We start from the raw sequence: 25,285 nt of genomic DNA, 5'->3' as shown, positions 1-25,285 counted from the left end.
GGTCACTCCTGAGCATGGCATCGACTCACAGGGACCTGGACTTAATGGGTAAAGCTGCGTCTGACAAGAGCAGCTCACCACAGCTAAATTCATTTCATATCTGTGTGTAAAAGTCACGTAAAATAGTCCTACATATAATTATTTTACCCAAATCCGCTCAGCATTAACTTTTCCTGCATTCTTTAGAGGGGTTTCTTTAAGTTCACCAACCTATAATTTGAAGTGATCCTATAAAAGGAACCATAAAACTCAGCCCATAGGAACATTAAATTCCCACTGGAAGGTTATTAGCTTAAAATAAAAATGCCTTGTATGAAATGCTGACAGAGTTCCAGATAAACTTCAGCTGAGAGAAACAAATGTTTAAAGACATTTTGCTTATTGCTGCTTCTTGCCACCACCATACCCGATAACTTTATACAAAACCTTGATTATCATCCATATGTCCTTCATCTTGGGCTTTAGAATTATTTGATTTTTGCTAAAAGACAATTAGTTGGTTTGTCTGTAGAATTAAATCAATTATTTACAAAAAAAGCAAGGCAGTGGGAAATTTAATGTTTCTCCCTGTTGCTGTCTGGGTGCTGCTGTGAGATGCAGAGGTGATATCCAGGATTATACTGTCCCAAGCTACTGAGTGCTGCTGCTAGGTCCAAGTTATGTTAACAGCTTTGTGATCCTTTTGCTAAGGACAGAGCTGCACCTTGTCACCCACAAATCAAACGTGCAAAGGAGAGCTGACACTTTCTTGGAGAAGCCCTGCAAGGCAGCCTGGCCAGGAAGAGCAGGGCAAGGGGCTCTCAGGTCACTTATTTTGTATGACTTTTTAAAAGTAGACTGTATTTGCTTTATGATTACAGATTATGTAACAGCAAATACAAAGAAGGGTTGGGGGTTGATTTATTTTGGTTTTTTACTTCACCTAAAGCCTTGAGGATTGCCCAAGCATACAACGCTGCATCAAAATCCTGCTGTGCTTACAGCACATGATTTTCATATGAAGTTCAAGTGTAAAAGCAGCTGTTAGTGCACACAGTTGATCTAAATCCAAAATGAAACTTGGGGAGCAAGGAAGGACATGTCTTTGCCATTCAAAATAAAATGAAAAATTCATGTGTACGGTGGAAAAATGTGAGTGCAAATGTTTGCTGCCAGGGAAATTGGTTACAGAAGACAAGCAGACAATCAGCCCCTGTATCGCTGTATTTACTTTTTAAACACTGCAGTTGGCTTTTCTAACTTTTAATGACAGGCTGATCAACGTATTTTGTTAATCCATTTGGAGAAAGCAGCAAGTTACTTTGCAAAGGGGTGAAATCAGAAATTCCCAGTGATAAGTGCATTCTCATCTGTTATTTGACTCAAGTTAGGAATATGGTTTCTTTATGCAGTCCTGAGAAGTCTAGCTGAGTTTGTTTATATCTTTGAAAGCTCTGTCTGTGATAGGTCTGGTTGTGTTTGCAAGGGTCCACCTCTAATTGCTGCAGCAGAGCAGACAGGATGACCCTAAGTGCGTACAAGGCTGCAGCACTTCCCTGCTTGTAGGATCCTGAAAAGCCTGCACTGAAATCTGTAACACATTTATAAATCAGCTTCCTTTTCCTACTTATGCTCAAAACCAAGATTGACTCTTGCTGTAAAATCACGAGGTGAGGCTGGGGGAGGACAGAGAAATAAGGCTTCATCAGCAGAAGAGTATGAGTGTGAGACTGTAGAATCCATAGTGCTCAGAGATACTCAGCCTACTTCCAGCTAGCACTTTTCTGTGGACTCTGGGCTGGGTCTCGATGGTGTTTTTGTATTTGAACCACAGTTGAACAAATGTGCCATGATCAGGAACACAAATCCTGTGCTCCCAGGTGTTTCATTTAGGAGGCAAACCGGAAACTAAAAACAAGGACAATTGTAAGAAAAGGGGTTAAACCAGTCTTGGCTGTCCTTTAAGAGTTAAGATTAACTTGTAAATCAGGTTGAATTTGAATCTTTGTCCAAAGATGGCAAAAGGTGTCTGGTTTTGGGGTGGGCACTAGTAACTTCCACGGTGAAGCTGCTTCCTTGCATCTGTGTTCGGGTTTCTGCATTCACTGATCCCTCAGAAAGGGCAGGTTAAAACAAACCCTGTGCACCTCTCTGTGCAGTCTCACATGAGTTAAATCACCTTTTCATGTAAATGACTCTCTAGGTTGCCTGCTCCAAAACCACTTTGCAGAGTCTTTATGCAAAATGCTGCTTACTGGAAATCTGCAAGTGTTGCATGAAAACCAAGAGCAAGTAGTATCACAGATGCATATCTGGAGAATGAAAGCATATCCTTAGATAACTACATTCAGAATATTTATAGTAGTTTTTAGGTGGTTTTTGCTTAAACTACTCCTGTGGGGCAGTCAGGCAGTTCTAGATGGTCCCAGGTCCTGGGAACCCCTAGAAAATCCAGGATATTTGCACAAATCTCCAAGTGAGCATTGGGAGTCCTAATTTTGAGACAAAGCAGCATGACTTTTTAGCTAAGGTCTGATTAGAAAAACTCCCTGCCTGATTCCTTTCTGGACATGTTTCAGAGCCAGCTCTTCCCACCCACTCCCAAACCTCACAGGTTTGTACCATACACTGCAGACTGCGGAGTCCAGACCGAGTATGACTTTATCAACCATTTTTACTGACACAAAGGAAGTTCAAGTAGTTCCTGGCTGTTTTCTGAATTGGAAAGGACTTCTGTGCCAATGGACAGCAGCCCCCTACATCACTCAGCTGTGCCTTTTTGCACACAGCAAAGTTTATTCTTCTTTTCTTGACTGGATTGTATTATCTGCAGATTAGCCAGCAGTGTATACACTAATTGATGGGGATGTGTGCTCAGCTAATACTGGAATGACTGCAGGCAGCTCACCAGCCTGCTACAGCATCTGAGTACATCCTTAACATCCTATATGTCTATGGGCTGTTTTCTTAGGCAAAACCAGGAAAAACGTGCTTAAGAAATCCTATTCGAAGGAAAGAGCGCTGAATGCTTAGGGGTTTCCCCTGGCTGAGACTCATGTACCTGAAACAGAGACTCCCTGGTTGCTGCTGGTGTGTGACACTCACCATCAATCCCTTCCACGGAGAGCTGCAGGCCCAGGTTGTGCTGGGGATTCACCACCCAGTGGTTACTGGTTGCGGTTATGTCGAACACCAGCCACCCTTCCTCTGCAGCCCAGATCGTTCTGGAGTCGAGCAGGAACAAATCTGAATCCCTGAAACAAAGAAGCAGAATTCCCAATTAGCCAGGATTTCCACTGGAGTCTCCACAGGCACCCATAGGCATCCTTTAGGCAGCGCACGGGGTTGGGCTTTCAGCGACGGGTGGAGCTGGGCTGGTGTGTGCTCCCCTCTACTCACCCCCAGATGAAGCTTCTCTTCTCTTCACAAAAAGGAGGATGGGTTGAAGCAGAGTTGAGGTGGTTTGGGGTTACTTTGCTGTTACAGTTAACCTTGAGCTCCTGATGCACCTTCAAAAAACGCTTGCCAGGCTCAGATCTGCAGAATTACTGTTTGCATATGCAAACCTGGTAATTGGGCAGACAGTGGTGCTCGTTAGCCTTTCCATACATAATTTCCTGACTTTTATGCGTAATTGTAGCGTTGGTGCAAGCCAGCTGGAACACTGGTGTGCATATATTAACATATGTAATTGGTTTTTTTTAATTTGCTCATCTGAGGTTACAGGTAACTGATTGAGGCAATCACCCTCTGCACAGTCATCGTCTGCACTATTGTGGGTCACAATCTTTTTCCAATTCATTCCTTGGGGTTTTTTTTTTAAAGGCTGCTGCTGGGTTACTCGAGCTGAAGAAATAATATCAGAAAATGAAAAAGATCCTAAATAGAGAGGATTCTGTCCTTTTGAAAAAGGTGAAATTATTTCAGATTTACAAGATGTTTCCTGGCAAATTTCTGAAGAATTAAAATTTGAGAAAACACAGGTTCTGTAGAGGAAGGAATCTTCTCTTATCAGAAAAGAAGGAGATAAAACTCAGATTTAAAAAAACTGATACTGTTGCAGTTCTTTAATAAAAAATTACTTTAAAAGAAGAACAAAGACACATGGTGGAAGTGTCTGGACAAGTCCTGTAAGAGCTGCTTTTGTACCTACAGTGAACAAACATGATAACTTGTTCAACTGTAATTATATCCTTCTGAATGAAGAACTATCCTTGAAAAACCCTTTAATCACATCCTCAAAGCTTTAAAGAAGGTCTTATGAACTTTGTCACTATGGATTTGTCAGTGCAAATATATATATTTAGCTTAGCTTACACAGTGCCTCTTGTTGGAACGAAACATCAAGTGATCAGAACTGAATCTGAGGAGAGCTGTTGGCACAAAGGCTTTTGACTCACAGCTTTGAATGATTCTTTTCCCTGTGAGATACCAAGAAATTAGAAGCTTTTGTCCCACACAGAACAGGAAGGGTTTTTGCAATGCTTTTACTATTTAGCTTTCCTTTCAACCTTTGTGTGTAAGAGATGATGGCTTTCCTCTGTGAGCTAAGGGATGTCAGCACCCACCTCTGACTCTGTGCTGCCTTACATGAAATTAAATTTCTGAAATGAGTTCCTGCAGAGCACGTGAGCACACATCCCAGGGTGTGCAAGAGGAGGATTCTGTGTTTCCTCCCTAAAGCAGGATAGCTTTGGATACCCCATGGCTGAATACGCAGCTGGTGCTGCTCAGGGTGCAAGCAGTGCTTGCTTTTAAGCAAAGTTCTGGTTTGTGGAAGAAGCCCTACATCAGAACTGGACTTGCTGCACCACTTCCTTGCTGAGGCAGAGGGGATCCTGTGGGAGGGTTTCAGTGGTTGTTTGGAAGCCAAAGTGGGTGGCTCAGGAAGGGGCTGTGGTGCAGCACTGCAGAGGCTCAATGCAGGTGCTGGGAGCTCAGTCAGCTTTGCCGAGTGCTCCCAGGAAAGCTGAAGTTAAAGAGGACGGATAACCCCTCTCACATTAGTTACAGGAATGCAAGATGCTTGAACTCTAACCAGGGGACAAATTTCCTGGGGTTTCATCCCCACCCAGGAGCAATGGCCCTGTTCCCACAGCACAGGACACCTCCCACCCTTCCCTGTTTACAACACACTGAACCAAACACATCCCAGAGGAGCCAGGGATGAGGGAGTTGCATGGATTGGCCTGTTCCAGTGGCTGAGGCCAAGTTTCCAGGAGTAAAGGGTTTTCATTCTCACGTACTACATTATTTAAGCATGGCCCCTGACTGGAACTCATGATTCACACAAGGTTTAGTTAACAGGGACTTGGCTTGCTTGGTTTTTCCCCCCTTGTAGTTTGCAGGTTGATGATAGTAGCAATAATGGTAATTTTTTTTTTAATTTTAGCTACTGCTCAACTGCAGTATTATTACTCAGAAAAACCAGCCTTTAAGCTTCCCATGCTGACATGATGCAATCGGGGTAACCAGACAACATGAGGCATCAAGTACCAGGGTGAGTCAGTCTGGGAAATTGTATAATGCGTTTGTTTTCCTGTAGTTACAGCAATGTGCAAACAATAGGCCTGGAGGGGAAGCCCGAAGTGAGAGAGATCAAAGGGACCCACTAAAGGGAAATGTCCTTCCCACACACACTTGGAACATTTGGACCCCAAAAAAGCCCCATGTCAGATGCTCTTTGGAGGAGTCCAAGCCCTCCTGGATTAGCATTTTCCGCCCTGGCCCACCAGCAGTGGCCAGGGAGGGGATGCAAAACCTCACTGGTGTTGCAAGCAGAGGCTCCTGAGATTGTGGCTCCTGTTCCAGTGAAAAGAAACCTCTTGTTCTTTTCAAAAAGAACAACCTCCTTTAAGTAGAATGTCCTGCTCTCCAAAGACAGGGCAAACAGCACTAAATCACCAGCTAATAGACAGCCAGCCCTTGAGATATCCTTGTTGGACAAGACATAGTAAACACAGCAAAGAAATGTTATTCTGCTAAGACTTAAACAACATTTGCTCTGAGGGCTCCCATCTAATGACTTGCCACAGAAGATAGTGCTGGTTTAGTCTAACTAAAGTGGCTGGTTTGGGTTTCAGGTGTGAGATAAAGATCTGAGCACAAAGAGAAAAGGTTTCTAGTGCACATCTCACTCTTGTGCCTCACCTACCAACTCTGTACTCACAGAGGGTGTTCTTGGAGCAATGTGAATGATGGCACTGCAACGAGGAGGCAAAAAAACCCTTTGGTTCCTTGGCCCTGCATTCAGCCCCTTCATTTCAGGACTTCAGTTCATGCAAGAAACTGTACTGAGCCTTTTACCAGAGCAAGAGATAGGAAAGGCACATGATCCTCCTTTTACAAAAAATTAAGCTGGGACATGGAAATGTTAATGTCTAGATTAGAGTTACATAAAGTACGAAGTCTGGATCCAGACCACAAGTATGTTTTGTGGAGACCACATCAAAATGGCTCAGCGTTCAAAGAACTGACATCAGCGGGAGTGTCAGAGCTCTTAGCAATGATAAAATTTGGGGCTTTCTGCTCGGTTTTCTCAAGTATCAGGCTTGCAGTGGAGCCTGAGATGACGACAGGAGGTTGACATTTGCCTGCTAATGTCTTTGGTAGTGTCTGGCCCTGGATGCCAGACAGGAGAGTCACCTCCCATTAGAAAGAACTCCCAAAAATTTGTGTACAGGTCATATAACTGCTGTGTGGTCTGTGAGACTTCCTCAGTGAACTTGTTTTCTGGGCTCAGGGGTGAGTAACAAGAACTGCAGCGTGAGGGTGGCTGGGCAGGATGCATGTGAGATCGTGTCTGGGAAGCAGCTGGAGCTATGGAGGTGGAAGGGCTGAGCTGCCAAAGGGCTGATGGCGGTAAGGAAAGGGATTGCAAATGTTTAGTGAAAGAGAAAAGGGCTGGAAGAAGTGAGGACTGTGGAGACGAGCACAGAAATAAGAGAACACAAGTACAGAAAAGGCAGGGAAGAGTATCCTGAAAGGAAATTGTAAGGGAGTTACCATGTTGCAACACAGCAATGCTAAAATAAGAGAAAGGATTAACAACCATGAAGCTTCATGAAAATAGTACGTATGGCTTCTTTGCTTTTTGCTGGGGAACTTTTTCAGTCTCTAGGATGCAGTTTGGTTTGAAGCCATAAACACTAGAAACATATGCAAAAATGAGAAGTGCAGCACCTGCCCTAATTGCCTGCCTTGGTGAGCTGGGGCACAAGGAGAACATGGACAAGAGAGAGAAAGACTCAGTGAAAACATGAGAGCTAGAAATTCTATCATATCTCTCTATTTCATTAGCAAGAGAACGGGAGATGAAACTCTACATTTATAGACTATAATGTTGTAAGGTCTACACTATTTTAGGACAGTCCTCTTGCCAAACAGTCCCTGCTTTTATGTCTGTTTTCTTCACTCACTGTCCCCATCCCCCTCGTCAGCCCTGTTATTTCAAGCTGCTGCTTGACAAGCAGTAGTAAACACTAATGAGCACTTCCAAGTGGGATAAAAATAGGGGAAAAGGACAGGCAGCAGCAGTGAAGGTGACTCTTGGCAATTTCCATTACACTGCAAGACAAGGTGATTTCTGTGACCAGCAAGCACCCTGTGCTGGGAGCAGCCCCAGAGCCCCGGCTCTCCTGGCCCTGCCCTGGCAGCAGCACTGCTGTCCCCTGCCTGCATCAGGTAATCCCCCAGCCCAAAGAGCCCACCTGGCTCTTGTGCTGCCCTGACCCCTCCCTGCTACCCGCAGGAATTACCAGCCTATCAGTAACCATACAGTTACACCTTGCAACAGCCTTTGAATGGCTTTACAAATGTGGGTTAACCCTCCTGCTTCTGTTTTAAAGTAGGAAACACTTGAGGCATGGATATGTTGAATTCTCATTGATTCAGCATGTAAACCACAGCGTCTAAGTCAGGAGCACAATCCTCTCCTCCTGACTCATATTCTAACCCTAGAGCGGCTGTTTGGGTCACAGGCACCGTGCAAGTTTTCCAGCAGGCAGCCCAAGGACAGAGCTGGCATGGAGGGAAGGGGGTTATTCACATCCAGGTTTGAGCAGGTGGAGAAGGAGGGAGGAGAAGGCAAAAAGTGCATCCTGGGAGGGTGAGAGGAGATGTGGGGTTAGAAGACATCTGTTTGGATTAAAAACCTGCCCATATCCAGATTCCAGTTTGCTTGGTGTCATTGCTTAAAGTCAGCTGCAGCTGTCCAAAGACAAGCTTTGGAAAATATTTTTCAGACTTTCCTACTTTGAGAGGGCCCCAGGATCTCCCTGGGCCTCTCCCTGGCACGTTTGCAACACCCTCTTTACACAGACCTGATGCAGCCCTCCTCCCACACCTTCCCTTCCCTGTGCCTGGGATCCCTCTCTCTCCCCACTGACAAAAGCTCTCCCCACTGACAAAAGCTCTCCCCACTGATAAAAGCTCTCCCCACTGATAAAAGCTCCCCCCACTGATAAAAGCTCCCCCCACTGATAAAAGCTCTCCCCACTGACAAAAGCCCTCCCCATGGCCCGGGCAGGAGCCACCAACCAAACATAGCCCGGGGGCTCTGCCAGGTGAATGGATGTCCAGAGCAGGAATACATTTTGGTGGAGGTGTTTTCCAAGGACTGGTCTGAAAACTGGGTGTGTTGGTAGTGAGACAGATCTGTGTAAATTCTGTTGAATCTAGGGAAAAATTAAATTCACTTTAAAATTTCAGCAGATTCTTCTAGTGCTTCTAGTAGCCATGCTGCCTTTCCTACAGTGTAGGAGAAGGATAAGATCTAGGTCTCAAAGGCTGATTAAAAGTGGCAATGGGAGTTTGTTAGTGAGATGCAACATGTTTCCTAAACATGAAGCCTCTTGTACAAACAGTGCTGAGAGAAATGAGTTTATACACACATCTCTGACACTTTCTATACAGCTGCTTCTGTTCAGCACTGAAGGGCTGTTCATTAGCGCATCACTTACCCCAGCAAGGACCCACTGGGGTGTGCAAAATGCCTCCTGCAGCTCCTCAAGTGCCTGTGAAGGGTTGTGCCTTGCTAAGTTCAAGATTTGTCAGAGGTTTTGCAGTGGCTTTTAGGAATGGTCTGAAGGGGAAAACCAGATACAGCTCTGTTCTTGGAGAGCTGCAGGATTTCCAGGCTGAAGTTCCCTTGCTACTTGCTGAGAGATGAATGTAGTTGTCAACTGGCTTGCAGATAAGTCATCAAAAAACTATAATCAAAATAATTGTCAGTATTTGCAGATACTGTCAGGGTGTTGGGGCACATCATTAAGTCAAACTGCTGTGCTGCACCATCCCCAGAACAATCACACTGGTACTTAAAAAAGCTCCAAAAAGAAGGCACATCTGCTTTATGGGTTGGGTGGGCCTTAGCCTTTCATAGGTACTAGAATTACAAGTTTCAACCCACAACACGGAACCAGACTCCAATGAGCAGCAGAAAGGGGTCTGGAGAGGGGCTCAGGTTTGATCTGGTGCAGCAGTGGTGTAGTTTGAAGCTCAAGCTAAAGCGTTCCAGCTGCAAGTCAGACCCAGGAATGCATCCTGCAAGATTTGATTTTTCTGTAGGGCTGGTAACATGAGCATTCAAATCACTGCCTTTGAAGCCTGTGAAATCCATAATGGCCACAAAGTGAACGTGTAACAACTACATTTCAATTACCAAAGGCTGGTCAAGTACCTGGTTTTATTCTCTCCAGTAACAAAACTCCCATTGACTTCAAAGGGATTGGGATTCACTCTGCAGTGCAAGTGCTGGATCCAACGAAATAGGAGATGCAACTCTGGGATGAGGTATTTCAGCGTCGAAAGGTGCAGACAGAAAAGCAGGATCCAGCTCTGAGGTTTAGGGCAGCTCTACAGTCTGCATTTTTTCTGCAGCTTCAAGTTAATAAACTGAGGGTGGTGCCCTGACTGAGCACTGGGATCTGCTTTGCTTTCCCTCCTTTTTCCAGGAGGGAGGAGACTTGAGCAGCACCTGGCTCCCCAAAGGCCATCTTCAGCCCCCACTGAGAAGGGTTCATCACCACAAACAGGGACTGGATGCCCTGCTGCTCTCACCCTTCTCAAGCCACTCACTGGCTCTGTAAAACCCCTTCATGCTCTTGGGTGAGCGAGCCATGAAGCCCAAACAGAAGTTGGACATGAGTCACTGGACTTTGAGCTATGCACTTGAAAGCTTTTAGACATGTTATACCAGTTAAAACGTCAACTGTTTTCATGTTTATGATATTTGGGACATTTTTGTTCATGAATGTACTTGTTTGCCTAAAGTGAATAACTGATGCCCTGTGCCTAAAGAATGCTGTGCATGCCTTTTCATCAAGGAGATGTTGCCACTTTGAAGAGCTTGCCTTGCAATGATAAGTCAGGATATTTGATCATTTAGCCTGATTTCCTACAAAGACCTGTAACAATATCTTCAGTCTGACAGAGATATAATTTCTAGTAGTTAAAGTCCAAGTGGCATCTCCTCTGCTGCAAAGGACAGGGCTGGGCTCCCATTTTTACTGCCAGGGTTGTTAGGTTGAGCAGGTGGATGGGGGAGAGCTTCTACCCTGCAAACATTTGTGCTGTTGAGGGGCAGGATTTCAGGAAGAGTCTGTGGGGGTGCAGCTGTTGCTCTGGAAACACCTAAGCCTGTATTTTTCACTGACAATGAAGAGCACACAAGAGATGTTGGAGGTTAGATACCTCCAACCTGTCTGAACTCGTGAAGTCATTAACTGCTGAACTGCTCATACCTCTGGTTCATGTGAACCGAGGGCACCATCACCCCCTCCAAACTGGAGGCTCATCTGTGGTTTAACTGCAAATCCTGCCTTCAGCATATCCCCTGGCCTCCTCACAGAGGAAAATCTCCCCAGTCACCCTCAGCCTGGGCTTTCCAGCTCGCCCTGTGCTGTTCTGGGGCTCTGGATGTTGTCCTGCTCTCTGCTGTGCGGGAGATGATGCTGAGCTGCCCCGGGAGCCTGGCAGGAGCTGCTGCGCCTCCGGCACTGCACAGGAGCAGCACCAGCCTGGAGAATCCCTCGTGTTCCAGGTCTCCAAAGGCAATTCCCGCAGTGCTCTTGTGTCAGCAGAAGAGCCCTGGGAGAAGGAAACCCAAAGGCAGCAGAGGTTTCCCTGCCTGCGTGGGGGGGAGGGTTTGGCTTTGTTTTGCTCTTGTTGCTAACAACGTCAGATGGGGCTGACTTTCCAGCGGCTCAGGATGAGACAAACAGCCAAGGAAGCATCAAAGTGAACGGGTGGTTTTTGATCAACACTGGAGAGAGTTTGTTTTCTTTCTCCACTTGCCCAATGACACACTGACTTGGATGACTGGGCTGTGACAGAGCCGGGTGGAAAATGTCAGTGGAAAAATGCAGAAAAAGAGCAAATATTTTTACAAATGTTAGTGACAATATTTTTACCTTGGGTCAATCCAAACCAACAGTAATATTTTTTCAGGACAAACTGTTCAAAACTCGCCATAGTCTGTGCCAAAATGTATGCAAAAGGAGGATATGCATGAACACTCATTAAAAATAGTGTTCCTGTGGTGAATATGATGCAGTAAAATTGCACCTAATCTTGTAGCTGGAACATCTGTATAATTAGCAAGATTCCTCACCTCTTCCAGACAGTGGTTCATGTATATGCCTGCCTTTTGCATACATTTTTTTTCCTTTAAGAATAGGAATTAGTGGAGGAGACAGTTTGCAGAAGCTTTTGTTTCTCCACACACAACTCTCTCCAGTAGCAACTTGCCACGCTCTCTAAACAAAGTTGTAACAAACCTGTGGATGCACCAGTGTAAAATTAAGATATCAGATCTCATTCTGACTCTGTCAGTAAGATTCCTAGTGGGCACCTCACTCATCAGGACCTGAGGGAGAACTTCCCTGGCACCTGATGAGGAAGGTCATTTACTCCTGGTTTCTGGCAATTCCCCAGTGCCCTGGCACACAGCTTGGTGCCTCTTCCTCTGCCAACACATCTACAGTTTCTGCTCTTCCCAAGAGCGGAAAGTCATCCCTGCAGGCTTGTACCTAAACAATCTATTCAAGAAATACATCAAAGGGAGGCTGCCGCCTCTGGAACAAGAGAATAAACTGAAATGTTTATGGCAAGCAGGATAGGTAAGGGGTCCTGTGCACAGTTCTGGCTTGCTGCCTTCCCATTTAAAGAAGACCTGGTTAAAATGCATAGTTTGAACTATTACTGTTTGATAAAAATAGATTAATTTTAGCACAGTCTCCAAACACTGCAAATAATTGCATCATTAGGAATGCCAGGAGAACTGCAAGTTTTAAGCTATAAAATCAGAATTTCAGATGTGGAAGAAAACACACCAGCAGTTAAACATTTTTACCATCCAGCAAAACCAGTAGAAATCCTCACCATTAAAAAAAGTTGACAAGGTTTCCTGACATATTTCAATTTTTTTGCATTTTTATTAGCTCTTATAAAACTATAAAGCCAGAGTCCTGATTATATTTTTTTTTTCTTACCCTTTTGGACTTTTCACTTTTTAAATCCCTAGTGTTTCTCTTTTCATAAACCTAAATTAGAACTGTAGTATTATTAGCCCATATTTAGTAGTCCTAAAGAGTAACTTCTGACTAGAATGTGACTGTAAATACTTTTCGCAAAAATAAATGCAATCTCACTTTTGGTAGGACTTGTACGTGAAAGAAGTATGTGCAAGTGAAACTAAGTGCCTTTGATAAGTGGTTTGGGACTGCTGATTAATTGGAACTAAAACCAGATGAGAAAATTGAACATATGTTCTTATTCAAGTTCCCTGGAGGATTTGTCAGGGAGCTTGGCATACATTAATAATTGCTTGGAAGGGATTTAATAGCTCATCTTGTAGTTTTGCACATGCAACACAATCAGTCAATATAAAAAGCATGGTGTTGTCTGTCTTTGTTAATTAGGGAGCTCGGATGCCTATGATAATAAGGGCTAGTAATTAAGCTACAGTTCCAAAGGAAGCATTTGGGTTTGCCACCTCAGGATCCATCGGAGGCAGGAGGAAGGGGGGAGTAGTTCCAGAAATCTTGAAATATTCCTGGTTTATGATAGTTTTCCTGCACTAGCACGCAGCCAAGGCACTGAGTGCTCCCAGACCCAGAGCAGGAGTGCTGGGGGTGCTCCCTGGGGCACGGGCAGGCTCACAGGGCACCTGTCCCTGTGTCACCACACACAGGAGCTGTGTGGCTGCTGCAGCAGCATTGGCTGGGATCCCCTGCACAGCCCTGGTATCAAACCCAGCCGCTCCTGCTGATGGCACCAAGACTTCTAAAAGCACTGGATGTGACTCCCTGGAGGAACAAACTGTGCTTGTGCTTTCACCAGGGTCCCTCTGTGGGTCGCTCACCTTCCCGGGTGCTCCTGCAGGACCTGGTAGATGCTGATCTGGAAGGTTTCGTTGTCGAAGCGCTCGCGGATGTAATCCTTGTAAATCCTGAACTCTGCCGCCGTCACCGCCTCTCCCTCCGGGATTCGGGAGAGATCAAACCTGAACTCTCGGTAGTGGCAGCGCTGATGGTGAAACTCTCTGTCATGCTCCACTGAAACAGAAAACAGCCCATTAGCCACCTGCTTTGTTCCCCTTCCCCTCGCCATCAAACACGCTCGCAAGTTGCCACAACAGAAAAGGGCAGGAATATCTGATTGCAGCATCTCACGGGCTGCTCAGTTCATTAAAGCACGTAGGAAATACCTGCCCATATCTGGGCTATTACAGGCATATATGTGTTTATCAGACTCTCTTTGGAACTGTTTTATGGTTGGCTGGTTCAGGGGGCCATTGTGTTTCAAGGATTTTTGGCAGCTTTGTGCGTGACAAGTGACTCTGGACATTTGCCACCGATAACGACCAAGCTGCTGTGGGAAGGAGCTGAGACAAACAGATGGGGCTTTTCAGGAGTGCTGGTTCTTGGCCTGGCTCTGCTTCTGACAATCACACACATATCCACACGCTATAGACACAAATTCCAGCCCTTGAAGCTCTTCATGCCAGTGTCCCACATTTGGTGCCAGCTGAACTCCCCACAAGCCCACAGCTCCTCTCTGTAGGGTCAAAGCTTTCATTTTAAAGGATCTTTAGTGATCAGGGCTGTGAAGAAACTGCTCAAATTGAGGACCTTCTTCTACCTCCCAGCCCTGACTGTGAAATAACAAGTGCCAGATCCTCCCAGGCCAGTGTTGGGATGTGTGTTATCCCACGGGGTGACAGGTCTGCCTGTCCCCTGATGGACAGCTGATGGTCTCGTGTAGCCCTGCTCGTGGGTACGGAAGCAGGGGGTTGCTGTTTGGAGGAAACAAAGACTTCAAGCCAGTCCTCCAGCAAAGGGGAGGTGAGGTGTCACTGCCCCAGCCCGGCACATGAGGCAAGGCACCGTTCTTGGAACAAATTCCAAATTAAACAGACAAGTCAGACAAAGGAAAAGGGGGAAACGGAGGTAATAAGGGGATGAACTGACTCGCCCAAGGTCACAATGCATGACATTTTAAGAGCTGAGGTTTGAACCAGGAACTTCCTATATGTCCCAGCCCTGTCGTCTGTCCACTTGACCTCCCTGCAGCTTGACTGCACAATTCAAGTAGTTAGCTCTGAGATTTCCTTGGCAAAGAATGTGTGTCTTTCTACAGGCCTGATTTTCTTCTGGCAGCAGCAAATCCATTGTGTAAATCCATTGACTTAGAGGGAATTACTCCTGAAAAAGAGGAGTTTCAAGCCTGAGTCTGGAAAGTGCTGTTTAAATTTACAGTGCTGCATGGTACAACTGCAGATCAGTGCTGGCCAGGGTGTCCCTGTGGCAGGGACAGAGCGTGGGGAGGCTCTGGGAGTGGGGCTGTGTCCAAGCACAGAGCAGGTTCAGCGCTGCTTTGCTGGCCGAGGCTCAGCCGTTGGCCATGGACTCTTCCTCCTCTCTCACATCCCTTCTGTGAGGAGTCCAGTTTGCCACTGTGTGATTGCTGCTCAGGGAGATGCTTCAGAGCTCTTACTCACAGCTGGGATTCATCTTAGAGGAGTTTTTAGGTATGAAACCTCCAAACTTTCCAAGACAAAGGTGATTAAGTTCAGCAAATGGTTTTATAGGTTGAGCAGTCTCTGTTGCACCTCTACTAAAACATCTCAGGGACAACATTCAGTGTCTCATACCCTGATGTGGGGGAATATTGTGAGTATTCACCCATGCTTGTAGAAGACTTGGCAGGCTACAACTGCCCTGGACGTGCTAGCAACACTATTAAATGTGCCTCAATCCCTTTCCTCCAAAGTACTCCTAATAGAATAAGATATAAAGAGCATGATTTCAGTTTTAAAGGAATTTGTCTGCACCTAAATTAAAAGGGAATGAAAAAATACTTTAATATGGAATCACTCCTTTAACCACAACTGTAGAAGAATGAGTATAAAACTGTGTGGTTTTAGTTGCAGCTGTTAGCAGTAGGATGTACAAACATGATTTGCTTCCAAAGACACTGGAAGGCTGAATTTCCAGAGGAAGGTGGGTGCAGTTTTTCAGTATGTGTGTGATGACAACTGCATCAACCAACACTGGCCTTTAGCTGCACTTTATGCACAAGGTCTGACAACAAGCACATGAAGATGAAACTTTTTGGGGTGCTGCTAAAGTTCACAGCAATTCCCACTGCTGAGCCCTAGAAAAAATGTGTCGTGTTAGTATGAAAAATTAACAGCCAGGGTCATAAAATAAAGAGCCCCAAAGTTTGAACTTTCCCATGCTTTGCAGATGTTTGGATATAGGGTTTTGGCCTGAGCCATCTTTAGTGTTAAAGCAAACATTCCTGTGGCTATAGTCATTAAGATCATGAAAATATGTGGATATGTAACTGAAGAAAGAATCCCAAGAAACCCTTCAACTCAGTGTTTATTGTTTTTCCCCTTTTTCTTTGCACTCTGGACCTATCTGCTGACCCAGAAGTAACAAATCCTTTCAGAACTAATTTATGAGAAACACTGACCCTGAATCAACATCTGTTAGATGACTGCAGTAAATCTTATTACATAATTAAACACCAAAATCTATGTTAAAATAACGTTAAGGGTCTGACTCGAACTCATAAAAGTAAGACTCTTCATTATGAAGGCTGAAATCCTATCCCTAAGTCATGCTGCTGTGTGTTGGTATGTGGGAACATATGGTACAGTATATCTGATCAAGCACTTTTTGTAGACCCCTGGAATACCTTAAGCACAACAGCACAGGGTAAGCAGGGGAGCATTCAAGGAGCCTGAGTTTCCTGGGTTTGATGGGTGTTAGACCTTTGACAGTGCTGCAACTGGGTCATTTCCAGTTAATTACCTGAGGAGTTGGAAGGGGGAGAGTGGGGGGAGTGCTAAAAAAAAAAGGCAGGGGGGAACAGTGGTATTTTACATGTTCACTGAAACAGTCAGGAGAATTGCTGCAGCTCTTTGAATGTGACTGCAGTTCCTCCATTAGGTTTATAAAATCCACGATCCCTATTGACACAATGACACAAGAACCTTTTGGTCATTCTTGAAGGACTAAGTCTCAGCTGTTTGTCAGCCATTAATGTTAAATCAGTGTTAAATTCTCCCTTAAAAGACATCAAGCATTTTGACTATTTGCTGGATATGCTTCATAGCCCTTCTGCCCACAGAACTTCAACTCATCTTCATCCCGGGCCCAGAATTCTCACAAATCTGCTACCCAAAGGCTTTGGTGAATGGTTTTAGCCCAGATGCTAATTTCAAACATTGGAAATTCCAGCTCACAATTCAAATGCCTTGGCAAGGCAGCTGCTTGGAGAGGAAGCCAAAGCTCTGGATGTGCAATCAAAGGTTGTAAAATAGGAAAAGGAAGAACACCCTTGAAATATAATTCTGCTATGAAACAGACTGTGTGCCTTAACTGTGGGAAAACAGTGGATTTCCTCTCCTTAAAAAACAATCCAAAGTCACTCACAGGTGATATGTGTAAACATGAGGCTCTCCTCACTCTTAGAAGCAGTATTGCATTTTGGAGGCACAACCACTGCAGACAAATTCTGGCCTAATTTAACACAGGGTTCAAAACTTGCTGGTGTAAAATAACTCTTGGCATGGGGAGTGGGGCAGTCAGCCGGAGCTATGGTGGATGAGGATCATCAGACACTCCCTCTGGCACAGTCCTTTGGGAAGGGAAAGGTGGAGACAATGGGAGTTGAGAGCTGTGGGATGGAGGAGGACATCAGATGCATGAGAAAACAAGCAAGACACCAAAAATCCTGAGGGACAATTAAGGTGATGCAGCCAAAACAAGGAATATCTCAGGCTGGTGGTTATCAGTAACTTGGCCACACCTGTCACAAATATGCAAGTCAGATCAGCACCTTTGAAAGTCTGGCCTTGCCTATCTGTGCAGGATCTGAGTGCTGCTCTATCTGATACAGAGAGGGCTCCCAGCTCTCTGAAGTCCTTTGTCTCTCCAAGCCTCTGTTGTGGCCTGATGGTGATGCAAGAGGGGGCAGGACATGGTTGTGCAACGACAGGGATGGTTAAAAGAAAACAGGATGGATACATGTGCTCAGGTGTGAAGCAGCCAGGTATCAGATGCAAAAATATGGGAAAGCTAGAGATAAAATGTCAACAAATACTGGGTGCTTGTTCTGACATGTGCTGAAGATACAGCACTTAAAAACATTAGGATACAGGGATAAAAAAGTGTAGCTGTTGATATTTAGAACTTGGAGCAACAGAGATGAAGCCAGTACCAAAAAATAATGTTGGACAGAAAACCTTGTGGTCCTGATTTATCACCCCCTGTGCCCAAACTTCCAAAGCAAATGACAAATCAGCATAAAGCTGGGAAACTTAAACGGATCCCACGTTTGGTCACTTTCACAGCAAAAGTATGTTGAGATTAGAAACAAGTGCCCCCACTGTCTTCAGCTCCTTTGTAAATCACTGCTGGCAAGTGCAAAGCCAACCTGAGCTAGTTCTGCAAACACTGGTTGGACCTCTGGGTTTGTCTCAGGGATTGCTGGTAGGCAAGGCCTGCCATGTGGCAGTGAGGATTATGTTAAGGCATAGCTTGCAGTGTTGTTACTTCTCCCGACCCTTCCCAGCTCAGCCCTGGAACCCAGCAGAGCAGCACGGTGTCGAGCACCAGCCCCACATGCTGAGCAAAGGACCAGGGAATCACAGCAAGATTTTTTTTTTTCCCAAGAATGACAGTGTTAAAAAGTAATTATTGCCGAAATATTAAAGAGCTAATCTAAACTCCAGGGAAGTCAATAGAAGTATTTTCACTAATTTCAATGGATTTTATGGGAGGCCAGTCTACGTGCTTAGGTATTTTTATGCTCTGGTTTTCTGAAGATGCAAAAAACTCTTTTGCAGAATGAAAGTCAACATCAGATGAATAGACTCTGTTCTCAGGTTGCCAGACTGGGAAAGCTTTGGTAATTCCATACCTCTTCCTCCTTGGCACATTCGGGTGATGCACTTAAGAATATATTTTAATATATAAACAAGTAAAAACTTAAATTTTCTTGTTAACGCTTTCACCTGATAATATGTTAATTGTTTTTATGAGGCACTTTGAGAGCAGTTGTCTCATTTATTGTAGTGCTTACAACAATTAGAGCTACTTGTTTCTCATTTACAATGGAAAAAGGCACCAGAAGGAATGTGCAGTAGGGTGTCTGTAACTTCTTCACTCCCAAAAAAGGCCAGAAGGGATTTGTAAAGGACTTTAATCTCAAATAGATTAAAGGTCCTGAATTCCTGAGACTGAAAGATAAGTCAAAGGAAAATAGATTCCAAAAGACAACACCCCCTCCCTTAGCTTCTCAGCCAGGCTGCTGCTGAGCCATCAGCAATTGCCTGAGAAACCCCTCAGAGATTTGGATGCCAAAAAAAATCTGCCACACTCTGGCATTAAGATCTAACAGATTTTCAGAGTCTACCTGTGTGGTGAGTTTAGAGAGTAGGAAAGCCTTTATCTGCCTTCCCTCCGACAGCTGCAGAGCTACAGAAAGTGGGCACTGTTTCTTCAGAGGTGGCTGAGGGCTGCCAGGTTTGTGCTGAGACCCCGTGGATTGACCTCAGCCTCAGTGTTTCCATGAAAGAGCAAACTAAACTCTGACTTACACATTTGCACCCAGCAGTGCAAAATCTTCTTCGAATTTTCCAAGAAAATTTACCTTTATTTCCCTCCATCGCCACCCCCCGAGATCGAAGCCAAAACTTCAGAAACTCTGTTGCATCATTTCAGTGCAGAGCCCAAGATTCCCAGAAATCAGCTGCCCTGGGACCAGCTCCACCTGGGCCCCACCAGCCCTTCCAGCCTGTGTCTCTTACTGCTTTTAAAGGGAAGCTCCTCTCCTATCTCCTGCCTCACCCTTCTCTCTCCCTTGGGAAGTGTATTCAAGTGCAAAAAAATTTTCCCTTCCCCAGATGAGCTTTTGGGTGGATCCTGTCCTCTCGCAGCTCCCCACAGTGCCCGAGAGCAGCGGTGGCAGGAGGACCAGGGACCTCCCAGCACGGCGGGAGGGAGGCCAGGGCCACCCCTTGGGCTCGGGGCTTGTGGTGGTTGTGAAACTGCGCTGTAAATTTTCGGGATGTCAAATGCTAGACCTCTTGATGGGATCCTAATTAACAGGCATTAAATGTTCCCTCTATAAATTGCGCTTCTTTGTCTCTAAATTGGTGGATAAAACCATGGCACTTATGAAATATAGGCCTTTTCTCCTTATGTTGCTGAGGTTCAAGAAGGAGGAAACCAATTAGGGGAAGGATCCAGCGGTCTCTGCAGCTGAAAGAGCCTACTGGGCTCAGCAGGATGCCTGACTGAGCAAGAAATGCAAGGTCAGTCCTTATATTTTTCTGAGGAAAAGGGGGACTATAATAAAGATTATTGCAATAATGTCATGCCAGGCCATAGTCTGCGAAGGCACATGTTTCCCTCCTCAGTGTGCTCGACAGCAAGAGTTACAGGGGCAGTGGCAGGAAATTTATAATGGCAAGAATTTAGGAATGTGAAGTTCTGTGATTGGTCTTCATTTGTTTCATTCTCTCGGCTTCATGATTTACATGCTGACACTAGGCAGCTAAAGCAGCAGTTACAGAAAAATTTGAAGAAATAGTTGAATATAAATTGGGAGTTCTATAAATGGAGTAGAGCAAATGTCCTGGGGTGTGTGATGGGATTTTTTTTTTTTTTCAGAGTGGTAAAAACAGTATTTGGAGGACCTTTTACATGGAATAGTTGCAGCTCTCCAAGTCATCTAAAAGCTATTGCAGGTTTTTGGAGATACATAAGGAAAAACAAATACAGCTAGATTTTGGTCTGTGAGATAAGTTTACTAGAAAAATAGCCTGTGGTTTTCCCATAACTCATTAATGCACCCCATCACCAGGGATTGCTGCCATCCTGCCACTTCTAAAAACACAGCCTGTCCTTGAGCCACAGGCTCAGCACCCCCAGATATTTGGGGGGTTCTGGGCTCATCTGCCCAAGCCCCATGTGCCCTTTGCAGAAGGCAAGGGAAGAGCATAGCCCAGCAGAAGGGACCCTGCACCCAGCTGCTCCCTGCTCATGAATCCATTTTACAGCCAGGTAGAGGGAGGAGAAGGTGATAAACTTTCTTGCATGGTAAACTCACTGTGTGCCAGGGCAAAGTCCTGCCCCATCTGTGGGTGGAGAGTGGGACTAACGGACTAATTTCAAGTAAGATGAAAACCAGGCTCCATAAACCCCTATCCTCAACCCCAGAGGCTGGAAATTCTTTAGTGCTCACTCTGCAAAGTGATCTGGGGTAAGCATTTTTCCTTCGAAAGGGGAAAAAAAACCCCTCTGGAGTTAATATTCTCCCTTTAGCCATCACTTCATTTTTTCAGCTTTCAGCATGGAGGTGGTGTTGCCAGCAAGACCACCTAGCCACAAACCCAGCAGGGAGCTTCCAAAATTCTTCTAAACACTGACTCCTTGTTATAAATTGAAAAGTGGTAATAGCAGCAGTGCATATCACATCTGTGCCAGGCTTCAGGCCTGGGAAGCAGCAGCCTCCCTACTGCAGAACACAACTTGGAAAGATCCTTTCAGTCCACACATGTATCAGCATTAGCCATTTCTTTGTCAACAAATCCCTTAATACGTACCCTTTCTATCATGTACAGATGTCCAAAAAATAATGGAATACTGTACTACAAGATTAAACACTTTAATGTCAGCATATGTGTTGCATGACTCGGAACAATGGTATCATTGTGCGTGTGCAAACAGCCGGGCGAGGGAAGATGGGTTTAATTATCTCCGAAGCAGCAGCAAGTTCTTCCTGACTAAGTCAAACTTCAGCTAGCAAGGGCTGCTCAGAGCAGAAATTGGTGTTTCTCCCTTCCTGGTGTTCTTCCAATGCTGGGGTCAGCGCTGTACCCATGTCAGGCAGGGCTTCGAAGCGCAGTGCGGGAGCCACCTGCTCCCCTGGGAGCCACGTGCAGCCGCGGAATGTGGTGTGGGGACCAGAGGATGCTGTGAGTCACCACATCCTCTCGCCCCATGTGTCACCCAGGAGTCTTTTAAGTTAACATTCCTAAGTATGGTAGATGGCAAAGGGGGAAACAGTCATTGGGAAGGAAAGGACAGAGAGAATCGTGCATGCTGCCTTCTGAATTCGGAGACATTTTCTGCCGGGATTTCTCTGCAGACACTTGAGGGAATGCTGGCTGGTAAAACCATTTCTTTTTAAAGAACATCCATGAAGTATCTGGGCAGGTTATGCACAGGTAATCCATTTTCCTTCCCGAGTGTGCCCTGATGGGTACCCGCTTACGCTGTGGTTTCTCTGCTGAAAGCAGAGCCAGACGAGATGAAAGGTATTGTGAAAAATTTACACGTGGGACTGCTCTGCGAACACAAAACTCTCCTAATAGTAAACAGACCGATGGTGGTGTGACTCCTGGTGCTGTTTGCTGTGTCTGCATGTGTATCTGGGGAAAGCAAAGTTAAATAAGCAGGGAAGAGTTGTGTTTCTCCAGAATACCTTATTCACAGCCCTGTCACGTGAAACACGGCAGCACATGGAGCTGCAATCCATCTGCAGCTGCTGTAACACACTGAGCATTGCTGTGGGATTTGAGTGGTGTGAGGGAATGGAGAATTGGGGGTGTGACAGGGGAAAGAAATAAATGGGAGTTCATGCAGTTGTTCCTTTTGACAGACTCCCTCTAATTCTACCTTCATCTTCCAGGAATCCACCATAAGGAAATCTCCTGCCAGGCCTCCCTCACCAGGCTCTCAAATCTTGTTTCTCTTCCTCCTTTCACAGCGAAGGGGGAATCCAGGACAGTGCTGACCTGGGGATTAGCCTCACCAGCTCTCCCATTCCAAAAACCTTGTGGGTGGCTCATTTCCAGAGAGGCAAGCTGGGGACTGTGGTGATGCTGCAAATCATGGCTCCTCCTGTGTCCTCCCAACCAACCACTGCTGTGGCCATCACAAGCTCTCATTCTGGCACAGGGAGCAGGGTTAACTGAGGCTGGTATTTACCCCAGACAGACCAGGGCTGTTGTGTCTCTCTGTGTATCTGAAAGATGGGATGCACCTGGACAGCAGCTCCAAGCCAGGGGCTCTCACAGTCCCCTGCAGGGACCGTGGGTGCACAGGGCAGGCTGAGGTGGGTGCACAGCCCCACAAAGGCAGCCTCAGCTCTACACCCCATTCTAGAATTGTCCCTGCAGTCAAACTGAGCAAAATGACAGGCAGAAGCTCATCATTGCTCCTGCTTTCTTTTCTCTGTCTGCACAGCATGGAATAACACAGCCTGAGAGCAGAGGCATGCAGCTGTCTAACACATCCCCTAAACCCTAAATCCTACGGATGCAGCTGTGGGAGGTATGTGAAGATGCAGGAGTACATTTTTCTTTTCCCCCTCTGAGCAGAGACAACTACTCTGCACTGCTCACTGGCTCTTTGTAATTCAGGGGACAGCAAGGCTGCTTCCCTGGTGCTGTGGAATCAGGGAGCTCTATCTGGCCAGGCCAGCTTCCCTGCCAGAGTTAGGTGTGAATTCCAAGTCACACATTTTGCCAGTGCATCCAAGGGTCAAGAGATAGTGGCAGTCTGGGGAGGAATCATGATGAGGATCAGGCTGAGGTGGCAGCCACAGCACAGAAAAAGGCAGGTCTGGAGGAGGAGAAAGCAGGGTGATGGGTGTCTCAAATAGGAAGAGGTTGCAGAGCACGAAGAGGGAGAAAAGTTAAGTGGCCATAAGGTTTATTGAGAGAAATAATCCCCCAGCCCAGCCACTCAACAGATGGGGCCCAAGGTGCTTCCTGCAACCCGCTCTGAGACTGAGCAGGTCTCAAAAAATCACTGATGCAAAAACCAGCAGCCTGCCCTGACTGTGTGTACACACAGCATTGAGCAAATGCAAACACATCCCCAGGCCGTCGGAGGGAGAGACAAGTGGCTGAACAGATCTGGTCAGAAATAAAGTGTATTCATCCAGGGGAGATAAGAGGCAGTGTGAGAGACTGCTACAGGCAAACCTAAAATGGGGAAAAAAGCCCACAAGGGAAGGACTGAGCATCTCTGCAGGAAGATGGGAGCCTGCTGGGAGGACAGGCACCGCGAGCTGCAATTGGCATGTGCAGAGGACATTAAATAAAAAATTTAAAAATTTTTGCTGCAAATTAAAACCAAAATATGTTGTAGTAGCTGTTCAACGTAATGATTTGACCATGCAGAGATGCAATAGGATCAAATTTTTCCCTTGCATTCCAGTATCTACACTGGGGCAAAGTAATAAGTCTTCAAATGTATTTGATAAATCAGATATTGTTCATAATAAACAGCCTGAGTCAGTAATTTTGGGAAGGTGACTGCCTGAGCATCTGTGATGTGCTTATACAAAACAGACAGAAATGGCTAAAGGTATCTCTGCTGCCTGGAGAGTGAGTTCCAAATCTTCCTTCCAGGGCTAAAAGAACTTCATGAAAGTTGTGCTCATAATCTGATGCTTTTGAGCTTATATGCTAATTATCTTCTATGACATGATTTTTTTCAAGCTGCTCTTTGTTTCTTATTACTATTGCAGTATCATTACATAGAAAAAAGTTACTTAAGACAGCAAAAGATTCAACAACACTTGCAAAACTGATAGAGAAAGGAGGACTGGATTCTGGACTAGTACAGCTGGTTTAAGGTATTTTAGAAGTAAATGAAATCAAATGAGAATTTATAATCCTTGCTGAGGTCTGGATTCCATCAGACTAAACTCATTAGGCATTTAGGTGCAGGTGCAGCTAAATAAAGGATCGTTCTGCTTTTCTTAATGCCATAGATTCACATCTTGAGTTCAAAATAAAAGTCTTTAAAAAGCACATGTATATATTGTGCATCTACTGGCAACACTTGAAAGAGAAAGTTCAGCTGATGGAATCTTCAAATGCCTCATTTTTGCCAAAGGAATGTGCCCATTTCTGCACCAGCTGTGCTGAGCGGCACGAGTGGAGAAGTGACTGGACATTGGCCTCTAAAGGCTTATTCATTTCATTTGCACCAGACTTCCTTTCATCTACTGAGCAGCTGCCCAAATAAATAGCATAAATCTAATTAATCCTCCTTTAATATTGTATTGCCACAACAATTCCAGCATCCCCCCCAAATACTGCAGGAGTGTGGGCCTACACCTGCACAAGCTCCCTGCGAGGAGCACAGCAGGAGTCGCAGGGAATCCAGCCTTTCTTGTGGTTTACTGGGATAAAAGGAAAATAATTAAAAACCAGTTTCCCAGGTTTGAACCCATACGACTTGCTGGATTTCTCAGCTGAAATCCCAGATTCTGCTTTTGTTGAGAGAGCAGTTTGTGGCATATTACAAAATAAGCAGCTGATATCAGGCACACAGCCATCAGATAAGGATCTCAGCCTTTGATTGTGATCAGCAAAATCTCAACTTGGAATGTATACACTGAGCTGTGCCCCAAAACCACGACCAGCTGGGCCTTTCAAGCTTGTCTGTGCACTAGCAAACATCTGCAGCTCTGGGCCAGGCAAGAGCTGGGAGATTAGGGGACAACAAACTATTGAGGGGAAAGGTCCTGCTGCCCCAGAGGGGAAATCCCTGCACCCAGGCTGCTACAACCATTGCCTATTTCTCAGGTGTTCTGTATGTGGGAGGTCCAGGGGTATTAGCAGTTTATAAGTATTATACAGAAGTGAAGTATTTGGGGGGATGTTTTGGAAAATAACCATTAGAAACCTCAGTTGCTGCTTACAAAGATATTGTGGAGTGCCCTTCCTTATGCAAGTGTGACTTCATGACCCAGTTCACATTTTTCT

The 25,285-nt window shown here is 45.4% G+C and overlaps 1 protein-coding gene across 1 annotated transcript in view; it reads right to left on the bottom strand.

Moving 5' to 3' along the window:
• Positions 1 to 25,285, bottom strand: part of BMP7 (bone morphogenetic protein 7) — a gene marked incomplete at its 5' end in the record, with an annotated part of 42,861 nt that overhangs the window by 5,503 nt on the left and 12,073 nt on the right. The window contains 2 exons of the mRNA XM_082292936.1: positions 3,085 to 3,233; positions 13,343 to 13,535. Of these exons, the coding sequence (XP_082149062.1) occupies positions 3,085 to 3,233; positions 13,343 to 13,535 (342 nt within the window). The remainder of the gene's footprint in view (positions 1 to 3,084; positions 3,234 to 13,342; positions 13,536 to 25,285) is intronic.

This window comes from Coloeus monedula, assembly GCF_965178545.1.
Source record: "Coloeus monedula genome assembly, chromosome: 17".
Lineage (NCBI taxonomy): Eukaryota > Metazoa > Chordata > Aves > Passeriformes > Corvidae > Coloeus > Coloeus monedula.
Note: the sequence above shows the minus strand (reverse complement) of the source record. Positions and strands in the feature narration are given on the sequence as shown.